Source organism: Coturnix japonica, chromosome 25, assembly GCF_054131305.1.
Source record: "Coturnix japonica strain WE chromosome 25, WE-NBRP24, whole genome shotgun sequence".
Classification (NCBI taxonomy): domain Eukaryota; kingdom Metazoa; phylum Chordata; class Aves; order Galliformes; family Phasianidae; genus Coturnix; species Coturnix japonica.
Window position 1 is genome coordinate 42,372 of NC_140687.1, and position 12,432 is coordinate 54,803.

At 57.0% G+C, this 12,432-nt stretch overlaps 1 protein-coding gene across 10 annotated transcripts in view; it reads right to left on the reverse strand.

The window, feature by feature from the left end:
* TTC5 (tetratricopeptide repeat domain 5) overlaps positions 1 to 12,432 on the reverse strand; it is a 41,996-nt gene that overhangs the window by 18,301 nt on the left and 11,263 nt on the right. For 8 of the 10 annotated variants that reach the window (XM_085523897.1, XM_085523899.1, XM_085523898.1 and 5 more), the window contains 3 exons: positions 11,247 to 11,458; positions 4,967 to 5,099; positions 383 to 474 (listed from right to left, as the gene is read on the reverse strand). In XM_085523897.1, coding sequence (XP_085380023.1) covers positions 383 to 474; positions 4,967 to 5,099; positions 11,247 to 11,458 — 437 coding nt within the window. The remainder of the gene's footprint in view (positions 1 to 382; positions 475 to 4,966; positions 5,100 to 11,246; positions 11,459 to 12,432) is intronic. The other 2 variants (XM_085523905.1, XM_085523904.1) reach the window with 1 other exon arrangement.

Consider the following 12,432-nt stretch of genomic DNA (forward strand, 5'->3'; position numbering starts at 1 on the left):
CATAGGACCCCATATTCCCCTATATCACCCCATAGACCCCCATATCCCCCCTATATCCCCCATATCCCCCCATATCCACCCCATATCCACCCCATATCCCCCCATATTTACCCCATATCCACCCCATATCCCCCCATATCACCCCATAGACCCCCATATCCCCCCATAGGACCCCATAGCCACCCCATATCCCCCCATAGGACCCCATAGGACCCCATATCCCCCCATATCCACCCCACATCCCCCCATAGAACCCATTGCCACCCCATAGGACCCCATATCTCCCCATATCCCCCCCATATCCCCCCATAGGCCCCATATCCCCCCATATCCCCCCATATCCACCCCATATCCCCCCATATCCCCCCATATCCCCCCATACCGCCTGTCCATACGCCCCCAACGCTCTCCTGGCCACTTCGGGGCGCTGCCCCCCAGCGAAGAACAGCGACACGTAGGCATTGCCCAGCACATCTATGGGGCACGACCCACACGTGTGGGGCGGGGAGACACATAGGGACCCATAGAGACCCATAGGGACACATAGAGACCCATAGGGACCCATAGGGACACATAGGGACACATAGGGACCCATAGGGACCCATAGGGACCCATAGAGACCCATAGACACCCATAGGGACCCATAGGGACCCATAGAGACCCATAGAGACCCATAGGGACCCATAGGGACACATAGGGACACATAGGGACCCATAGAGACACATAGGGACCCATAGAGACCCATAGACACCCATAGGGACCCATAGGGACCCCATAGAGACCCCATAGAGACGCATAGAGACCCATAGAGACCCATAGGGACCCATAGGGACCCATAGAGACCCATAGAGACCCATAGAGACCCATAGGGACCCATAGGGACCCATAGGGACCCATAGAGACCCATAGAGACCCATAGGGACCCATAGGGACCCATAGGGACCCATAGAGACCCATAGAGACCCATAGAGACCCATAGGGACACATAGGGACCCATAGGGACCCATAGAGACCCATAGGGACACATAGGGACACATAGGGACCCATAGGGACCCATAGAGACCCATAGGGACACATAGGGACCCATAGGGACCCATAGGGACCCATAGAGACCCATAGAGACCCATATCCCCCATAGAGCCCCATAGACACCCCATAGAGCCCCATATCCCCCATAGAGCCCCATAGACACCCCATAGAGCCCCATATCCCCCATAGAGACCCATAGACACCCTTTATCCCCCCACAGCACCCCATATCCCCCCAAAGAGACCCATAGACACCCCACATTCCCCCATATCCCCCAATATAGACCCCATAGAGCCCCATAGACACCCCATATCCCCCCACAGAGAAACCATAGAGCCCCATATCCCCTCATAGAGACCCCATAGAGCCCCATATCATCCCATAGAGCCTCATAGCCCCCCATAGAGCCCCATAGACACCCCATATCCCCCCATAGAGCCCCATAGACACCCCACAGAGCCCCATATCCCCCCATAGAGCCCCATATCCCCCCATAGAGCCCCATAGACACCCCATATCGCTCCATAGAGCCACATGAAGCCCCATATCCGCCATAGAGATCCCATAGAGCCCCATAGACACCCCACATCCCCCCATAGGGCCCCATAGGCACCCCATAGACACCCCATAGAGACCCCATATCCCCCATAGAGCCCCATAGCCCCACATAGCCCCCCATAGACACCCCATATCCCCCCATATCCCCTCATAAAGCCCCATAGACACCCCATATCACCCCATAGAGCCCCATAGACACCCCATATGCCCCCATATCACCGCATAGAGACCCCATATCCCCCCATATCCCCATAGAAACCCCATAGAGCCCCACAGACACCCCATATCCCCCCACAGAGACCCCATATCCCCCCATAGAGCCCCATAGAGACCCCATATCCTCCCATATCACCCCATAAAGCCCCATAGACACCCCATATCCCCCCCATAGACACCCCATATCCCCCCATAGAGCCCCATAGCCCCCCATAGACCCCCATAGAACCCCATATCACCCCACAGAGACCCCATAGAGCCCTATAGAGCCCCATAGACACCCCATAGAGCCCCATATCCCCCCACATCACCCCATATCCCCCCAGAGACACCCCATAGAGCCCCATATCACCCCATAGACACCCCATAGAGCCCCATAGACACCCCATAGACACCCCATAGAGCCCCATATCACCCCATATCCCCCCATAGAGACCCATATCCCCCCATAGAGCCCCATAAAGCACCATATCACCCCATAGACACCCCATATCACCCCATAGAGCCCCACAGACACCCCATATCCCCCCATAGAAACCCCATATCCCCCCATAGAGCCCCATATCCCCCCATAGAAACCCCATAGAGCCCCATATCCCCCCATATCACCCCATAGAGACGCCACAGTCCCCCATAGACACCCCATAGAGCCCCATAGAGCCCCATAGAGCCCCACAGACACCGCATATTCCCCCATACTGACACTATAGAGCCCCATAGAGCCCCATATCCCCCCATATCCCCCCATAGAGCCCCATATCCCCCAACAGACACCCCATAGAGCCCCATAGACACCCCATAGAGCCCCATAGACACCCCATATCCCCCCATAGAGCCCCATAGACACCCCATATCTTCCCATATCTCCCCATATCCCCCATTATCCCCCCATAGAGCCCCCATAGCCCCCCATAGAGCCCCATAGAGCCCCCATAGCCCCCCATAGACACCCCATAGAGCCCCATAGAGACCCTGTAGCCCCCCATATCCGCCCACACCACCACTTAGGGCCCCCATAGAGCCCCATAGACACCCCATAGCGCCCCATAGACACCCTATATCCCCCCATAGAGCCCCATAGACACCCATAGTCCCCCATATCCCCCCATAGAGCCCCATAGACACCCCATAGAGCCCCCCATAGACACCCCATATCCCCCCATAGAGCCCCATAGACACTCCATATCCCCCCACATCACCCCATAGAGCCCCATATCCCCCCATAGACACCCCATATCCCCCCATATCACCCCATATCACCCCATAGAGCCCCATAGACACCCCATAGAGCCCCACAGAGCCCCATATCCCCCCATAGAGCCCCCATATCCCCCCATAGACACCCTTTATCCCCCCATAGACACCCCATATCACCCTATAGACCCCCATATAGACCCCATATCCCCCCATAGAGACCCATATCCCCCCATAGAAATCCATAGAGACCCCATAGCCCCCCACAGAACCCCATAGAGCCCACAGACACCCCATATCCCCCCATAGAGACTCCATATGCTCCCATATCCCCCCATATCCCCCCATAGAGCCCCATAGACCCCCATAGAGACCCCATAAGGCCCTACAGAGCCCCACAGACAACCCATATCACCCCATAGAGACCCCACAGACACCCCATAGAGCCCCATATCCCCCCATAGCACCCCATAGAGCCCCATATCCCCCCATAAAGCCCCATAGAGCCCCATATCCCCCCATAGAGCCCCATAGACACCCCATAGAGCCCCATAGACACCCCATAGGGCCCTATAGAACCCCATATCTCCCCATATCCCCCCTTACACCAGTTCCTCCCATCTCTGGGCTGGCTCCTGACCGCGGCCTCGGCGTGTTGCAGACTCTCCTTTAGGGCCGCGGCCCCACAGACACCCCATAGAGCCCCATAGAGCCCCATAGAGCCCCACAGACACCCCATAGAGCCCCATAGACACCCCATAGACACCCTATAGAGCCCTATAGTGCCCCATAGCCCCCCTATATCACCCCATAGAGCCCCACACAGCCCCATAGACACCCCATAGACACCCATAGACACCCTATAGAGCCCTATAGTGCCCCATAGCCCCCCATAGACACCCTATATCACCCCATAGAGTCCCATAGACACCCAATAGAACCCCATATCCCTCCATAGACACCCCATATCCCCCCATAGAGTCCCATAGACACCCCGTAGAGCCCCACAGAGCCCCATATCCCCCCATAGAGCCCCATAGACACCCCATAGAGCCCCACAGACACCACATATCACCCCATAGAGCCCCATAGACACCCCATAGAGCCCTATAGTGCCCCATAGCCCCCCTATATCACCCCATAGAGCCCCATAGACACCCCATAGAGCCCCATAGACACCCTATATCCCCCCATTGAGTCCCATAGAGACCCCATAGCCCCCAATATCCCCATAGAGAACCCATAGAGCTCTATAGAGCCCCATAACCCCCCATAGAGCCCCATAGACACCCCATAGAGCCCCATAGACACCCCATAGGGCCCTATAGAACCCCATAGACACCCCATATCCCACCACAGAGCCCCATAGACACCCCATAGAGCCCCATGGAGACCCCATAGCCCCCCATAGAGACCCCATATCTCCCCATAGACACCCCATATCCCCCCATAGAGCCCCATAGACACCCCATAGAGCCCCATAGACACCCCATATCCCCCCATAGAGCCCCATAACACCCCATAGAGCCCCATATCCCCCCATAGAGACCCCATATCCCCCCATAGAAACCCCATAGAGCCCCATATCCCCCCATATCACCCCACAGAGACGCCATAGAGCCCTATAGACACCCCATAGAGCCCCATAGAGCCCCATAGACACCCCATAGAGCCCCATAGACACCCACAGACACCCCATATCTCCCCATATCCCCCCATAGACACCCCATATCACCCCATAGACACCCCATATCCCCCCATATCCCCCCATATCCCCCCATATCCCCCCTTACACCAGTTCCTCCCATCTCTGGGCTGGCTCCTGACCGCGGCCTCGGCGTGTTGCAGACTCTCCTTTAGGGCCGCGGCCCCACAGACACCCCATAGAGCCCCATAGAGCCCCATAGACACCCCATATCACCCCATATCCCCCCATATCCCCCCATAGCGCCCCATATCTCCCCCTTACACCAGTTCCTCCCATCTCTGGGCTGGCTCCTGACCGCGGCCTCGGCGTGTTGCAGACTCTCCTTTAGGGCCGCGGCCCCACAGTTCTGCCTTAGGGCCATAGACAGGAGACGGCGAGCCTCGGGGTGCTCACCCTATAGATATATAGGGGATATAGGGACACATTGGGACCCACAGGGAGCCATAGGGACCCATAGGTACCCATAGAGACCCATAGAGACCCATAGGGACATATAGGGACCCATAGGGACACATAGAGACCCATAGAGACCCATAGGGACATATAGAGACCCATAGGCACATATAGAGACCAATAGGGACCCATAGAGACCTATAGGGACCCATAGAGACCCATAGGGACATATAAGGACCCATAGAGACACATAGGGACCCATAGGGACCCATAAAGACCCCATAGAGACCCATAGCATCCCATTGAAACACATAGGAACCCATAGAGACTCATAGAGACCCACAGAGACCCATAGGGACACATAGAGACCCATAGAGACCCATAGAGACCCATAGAAACCCATAGGGACACATAGAGACCCATAGAGACCAATAGGGAGCCATAGGGACCCATAGGGACATATAGGGACACATTGGGACCCATAGGGATCCATAGGGATCCATAGGGACCCATAGAGACCCATACGGACACATAGAGACACATAGGGACTCATAGAGACATATAGGGATACACAGACCCCATAGGGACCCAAAGGGACACATAGGGACCCATACAGACCCATAGGGACCCACAGGGACCCATAGGGACCCATAGAGACCCATAGGGACCCATAGAGACCCATAGGGACCCATAGGGACCCATAGGGACCCATAGAGACACATAGGGACCCATAGGGACACATAGGGACCCCATAGAGACCCATGGGGACCCATAGAGACCCATACAGACCCATAGGGACCCACAGGGACTCATAGGGACCCATAGGGACCCATAGGGACATATAGGGACACATTGGGACCCATAGGGACCCATAGAGACCCATAGGGACCCCATAGAGAGAGACCCATAGAGACATATAGGAACATATAAGGACCCATAGGGATCCATAGAGACATATAGGGACATATAGGGACCCACAGAGACCCATAGAAATACATTGGGATACATTGGGACCCATAGGGACACATAGAGACCCATAGAGACCCATAGGGATCCATAGAGACCCATAGAGACCCATAGGAACATATAGGGACACATAGGGACACATTGGGACCCATAGGGACCCATAGAGACACATAGAAACCCATAGAGACCCATAGGGACCCATAGAGACATATAGGGACATATAGGGACGCATAGAGACCCATAGGGACCCATAGGGACATATAGGGACCCCATAGGGACCCATAGGGACCCATAGAGACCCATAGAGACCCATAGAGACCCCATAGGGACCCATAGAGACCCATAGAGACCCATAGGGACCCACAGAGACCCATAGAGACCCATAGGGCCCCATATCCCCCCATAGAGCCCCATAGACCCCATATCCCCCCATATCCCTCCATAAAACCCCATAGGAACCCCATATCCCCCCATATCCCCCCATAGAGCCCCATAGACACCCCATAGCCCCCCATATCTCCCCATAAAACCCCATAGGAACCCCATATCCTCCCATATCCCCCCATAGAGCCCCATATCCCCCCATAGACACCCCATAGACACCCCATAAGCCCCCATATCACCCCACAGAGACCCCATATCCCCCCATATCACCCCATAGAGCCCCACAGAGACCCCATATCCCCCCATATCACCCCATAGATCCCCATAGACACCCCATATCCCCCCCTAGCCCCCCATAGAGACCCATAGACACCCCATAGTGCCCCACAGAGCCCCATAGACACACCATATCCCCCCATAGAGCCCCATAGACACCCCATAGCCCCCCATATCCCCCCATAGAGCCCCATATCCCCCCATATCCCCCCATATCCCCACTCACGTGCTGCAGCGCCCCACGGAAGCAGGCCTTGGCCCCATCCAGGTCCCCCCTGCCCCATAGGGTCTCTCCCAATAAGGTCCGAAAACCCCATAGAGCCCCATAGAACCCCATAGAGACCCCATAGAAGCCCCATAGAGCCCAATAGGGCCCCATAGAGCCCCATAGGGCCCCATAGAACCCCATAGAAACCCCATAGAGCCCCATAGAGATCCCATAGAGCCCCATAGATACCCCATAGAGCCCCATAGACACCCCATAGAGCCCCATAGACACCCCATATCCCCCCATAGAGCCCCATAGAGACCCCATAGAGCCCCATAGAAACCACACAGAGACCCATAACACCCCATAGAGCCCCATAGAGACCCCATAGTGCCCCATACCCCCCCATATGAGCCCTACAGAGCCCCATATCCCCCCATAGAGCCCCATAGAGACCCCATAGAGCCCCATAGAGACCCCATTATCCCCCCATATAGCCCCACAGAGCCCCATAGAAACCCCATAGAGCCCCATATCCCCCCATAGAGCTCCATAGAGACCCCATAGTGCCCCATATCCCCCCATATGAGCCCTACAGAGCCCCATATCCCCCCATAGAGCCCCATAGAGACCCCATAGAGCCCCATAGAGACCCCATTATCCCCCCATATCCCCCATAGAGCCCCATAGACATCCCATATCCCCCCATAGAGCCCCATAGACACCCCAAAGCCCCCATAGAAGCCCCATAGAGACCCCATATCCCCACATAGAGCCCCATAGACACCCCATATCACCCCATAGAGCCACATAGACACCCCATATCTCCCCATAGAGCCTCATAGGACCCCATAGAGCCCCCATCGCCCCCCAAAGGGCCCCATAGACACCCCATATGCCCCCATAGAGCCACACAGACACCCCATATCACCCCATAGAGCCACATAGACACCCCATATCCCCCCATAGAGCCTCATAGGGCCCCATAGTGACCCCATATCCCCCCATAGAGCCCCATATCCCCCCCTAGCACCCCATATCCTCCCATAGGGCCCCATAGAGCCCCATATCCCCCCATAGAGACCCCATATCCCCCCATAGAGCCCCATATCCCCCCCTAGCACCCCATATCCCCCCATAGGGCCCCATAGCCCCCCATATCCCCCCATAGAGCCCCATAGCCCCCCATATCCCCCCATAGAGCCCCATATCCCCCCCAGCACCCCATAGAACCCCATAGAGACCCCATATCCCCCCATAGACACCCCATATCCCCCCATAGAGACCCCATATCCCCCCATAGAGCCCCATAGACACCCCACAGCCCACCATAGCCCCCCATAGAGCCCCATAGACACCCCATATCCCCCCATAGACACCCCATATCCCCCCACAGAGACCCCATATCCCCCCATATCCCCCCATAGGGCCCCATAGAGACTCACGTGCTGCAGCGCCCCACGGAAGCAGGCCTTGGCCCCATCCAGGTCCCCCCTGCCCCATAGGGTCTCTCCCAATAAGGTCCAAATACCCCATAGAGCCCCATAGAGACCCCATAGAGACCCATATCGCCCCATAGAGTCCCATAGAGACCCCATAGAGCCCCATAGAGCCACATAGACACCCCACATACCCCCATATCCCCCCATAGAGGCCCACAGACCCCCATAGAGACCCCATATCCCCCCATAGAGCCCCACAGCCCCCCGTAAGACCCCATAGAGACCCCATAGAGCCCCATAGAGACCCCATATCCCCCCACAGAGACCCCATATCCCCCCATATCACCCCATAGAAGCCCGATAGAGACCCCATATCCCCCCATAGACACCTCATATCCCCCCCTAGCACCCCATAGAGCCCCATAGAGACCCCATATCCCCCCATAGAGCCCCATAGACACCCCATATCCCCCCATATCCCCCCATAGAGCCCCATAAGGCCCCATATCCCCCCATATCTCCCCATAAAACCCCATAGGAACCCCATATCCTCCCATATCCCCCCATAGAGCCCCATATCCCCCCATAGAGCCCCATAGAGACCCCATATCCCCCCATAGAGACCCCATATCCCCCCATAGAGCCCCATATCCCCCCCTAGCACCCCATATCCCCCCATAGGGCCCCATAGCCCCCCATATCCCCCCACAGAGACCCCATATCCCCCCCTAGCCCCCCATAGACACCCCATATGCCCCCATAGAGCCCCATAGGGCTCCATAGAAACCCCATAGAGCCCCATAGAACCCCATAGAGACCCCATATCCCCCCATATCCCCCCATAGAGCCCCATAGAAGCCCCATAGGGCCCCATATCCCCCCATAAAACCCCATAGGAACCCCATATCCTCCCATATCCCCCCATAAAGCCCCATAGGGCCCCATAGACACAACATATCCCCCCATATCCCCCCATAGAACCCCACAGACACACCATATCCCCCCCTAACCCCCCATAGACACCCCATAGAGCCTCATAGAGCCCCATAGGGCCCCATATCCCCCCATATCTCCCCATAAACCCCATAGGAACCCCATATCCCCCCATATCCCCCCATAGAGCCCCATAGACACCCCATAGCCCCCCATATCTCCCCATAAAACCCCATAGGAACCCCATATCCTCCCATATCCCCCCATAGAGCCCCATATCCCCCCATAGAGACCCCATATCCCCCCATAGAGCCCCATAGAGCCCCATAGGATCCCCATAGAGCACCATATCCCCCCATAGACACCCCATATCCCCCCATAGAGACCCCATATCCCCCCATAGATACCACATATCCCCCCATAGAGCCCCATAGCCCCCCATATCTCCCCATATCACCCCATAGAGCCCCATAGCCCCCCATATCCCCCCTTAGAGCCCCATAGGGCCCCATAGACACTCACGTGCTGCAGCGCCCCACGGAAGCAGGCCTTGGCCCCATCCAGGTCCCCCCTGCCCCATAGGGTCTCTCCCAATAAGGTCCAAATACCCCATAGAGCCCCATAGAGACCCCATAGAGCCCCATAGGGCCCCATAGAACCCCATAGAAACCCCATAGAAGCCCCATATCACCCCATATCCCCCCATAGAGCCCCATAGAAGCCCCATATCCCCCCATAGAGCCCCATAGACACCCCATATCACCCCATAGAGCCACATAGACACCCCATATCTCCCCATAGAGCCTCATAGGGCCCCATAGAGCCCCCATAGCCCCCCATAGGGCCCCATAGACACCCCATATCACCCCATAGAGCCACATAGACACCCCATATCCCCCCATAGAGCCCCATAGACACCCCATATCACCCCATAGAGCCTCATAGGGCCCCATAGTGACCCCATATCACCCCATAGAGCCCCATAGAGACCCCATATCCCCCCATAGAGCCCCATAGCCCCCCATATCCCCCCCATAGAGCCCCATATCCCCCCCTATCCCCCCATATCCCCTCCTAGCCCCCCATAGACACCCCATATGCCCCCATAGAGCCCCATAGGGCCCCATATCCCCCCATAGACACCCCATATCCCCCCATATCCCCACTCACGTGCTGCAGCGCCCCACGGAAGCAGGCCTTGGCCCCATCCAGGTCCCCCCTGCCCCATAGGGTCTCTCCCAATAAGGTCCGAAAACCCCATAGAGCCCCATAGAACCCCATAGAGACCCATAGAAACCCCACAGAGCCCCATAGGAGCCCCATATCCCCCCATAGAGCCCCATAGCCCCCCATGTCTCCCCATATCACCCCATAGAGCCCCATAGAGACCCCATATCCCCCCATATCCCCCCATAGAGCCCCATAGACACCCCATATCCCCCCATAGAGACCCCATATCCCCCCATATCACCCCATAGAGCCCCATAGAGACCCCATATCCCTCCATATGCCCCCATAGACACACCATAAGCCCCCATATCACCCCACAGAGACCCCATATCCCCCCCTAGCCCCCCATAGACACCCCATATGCCCCCAAAGAGCCCCATAGGGCCCCATAGAAACCCCATATCCCCCCATAGAGCCCCATAGACACCCTATATGCCCCCATAGACACCCCATATCCCCCCATAGAGCCCCATATCCCCCCATAGAGACCCCATATCCCCCCATAGAGCCCCATAGACACCCCATATCCCCCCATATCCCCCCACAGAAGCCCCATAGGGCCCCATATCCCCCCATATCTCCCCATAAAACCCCATAGGAACCCCATATCCTCCCATATCCCCCCATAGAGCCCCATATCCCCCCATAGAGACCCCATATCCCCCCATAGAGACCCCATATCCCCCCATAGGGCCCCATAGAGACTCACGTGCTGCAGCGCCCCACGGAAGCAGGCCTTGGCCCCATCCAGGTCCCCCCTGCCCCATAGGGTCTCTCCCAATAAGGTCCAGGCCGAACTCAAACTTGGTTCCAGTTTTAAGGCTCTTCCCAATACGGCTTCGGCCCTTTGGGATCCCAATGGGGTCACGAGAAGAGCCCGGCCCCGCAGATATAGGGCACGGGGCAGAGCCTGGGGGGACACTGGGGGGATATGGGGGGTTAGGGGGTTAGAATGAGGCTCTATGGGGTGATATAGGACCTCTATGGGGCTCTATGGGGTTCTATAGGGTGATATGGGGCTCTATGGGCTCTATGGGTGATATGGGGTCTCTATGGGGGGATATGGGGTGTCTATGGGGTTCTATGTGGTCTATGGGGCTCTATGGGGTCCCTATGGGGTTCTATGGGGTCTATGGGGCTCTATGGGGGGATATGGGGGGATATGGGGTCTCTATGGGGCTCTATGGGGCACTATGGGATCCCAATGGGGTCACGAGAAGAGCCCGGCCCCGAAGATATAGGGCACGGGGCAGAGCCTGGGGGGACACTGGGGGGAGATGGGGGGTTAGGGGATTAGAATGGGGTGATATGGGGAGATATGGGGTCTCTATGGGGCTCTATGGGGGGATATGGGGTTTCTATGGGGCTCTATGGGGTGATATGGGGGGATATGGGGGATATGGAGTCTCTATGGGTCTCTATGGGGTCCCTATGGGGTTCTATGGGGTCTATGGGGCTATATAGGGTCTCTATGGGTCTCTATGGGGGGATATGGGGCTGTATGGGGAGATATGGGGTCTCTATGGGGCTCTATAGGGGGATATGGGGTGTCTATGGGGCCCTATGGGGTCTCTATGGGGCTCTATGGGGGGATATGGGGGGATATAGGGTCTCTATGGGGTGATATGGGGGGATATGGGGTCTCTATGGGGCTCTATGGGGGGATATGGGGGGACATGGGGTCTCTATGGGGCACTATGGGGGGCTATGGGGGGATATGGGGTCTCTATGGGGTTTCTATGGGGGGATATGGAGGCATATGGGGTCTCTATGGGGCTCTATGGGGTCTCTATGGGGTTCTATGGGGCTCTATGGGGGGATATGGGGTTTCTATGGGGCCCTATAGGGCTCTATGGGGTTCTATGGGGGGATATGAGGGATATGGGGTCTCTATG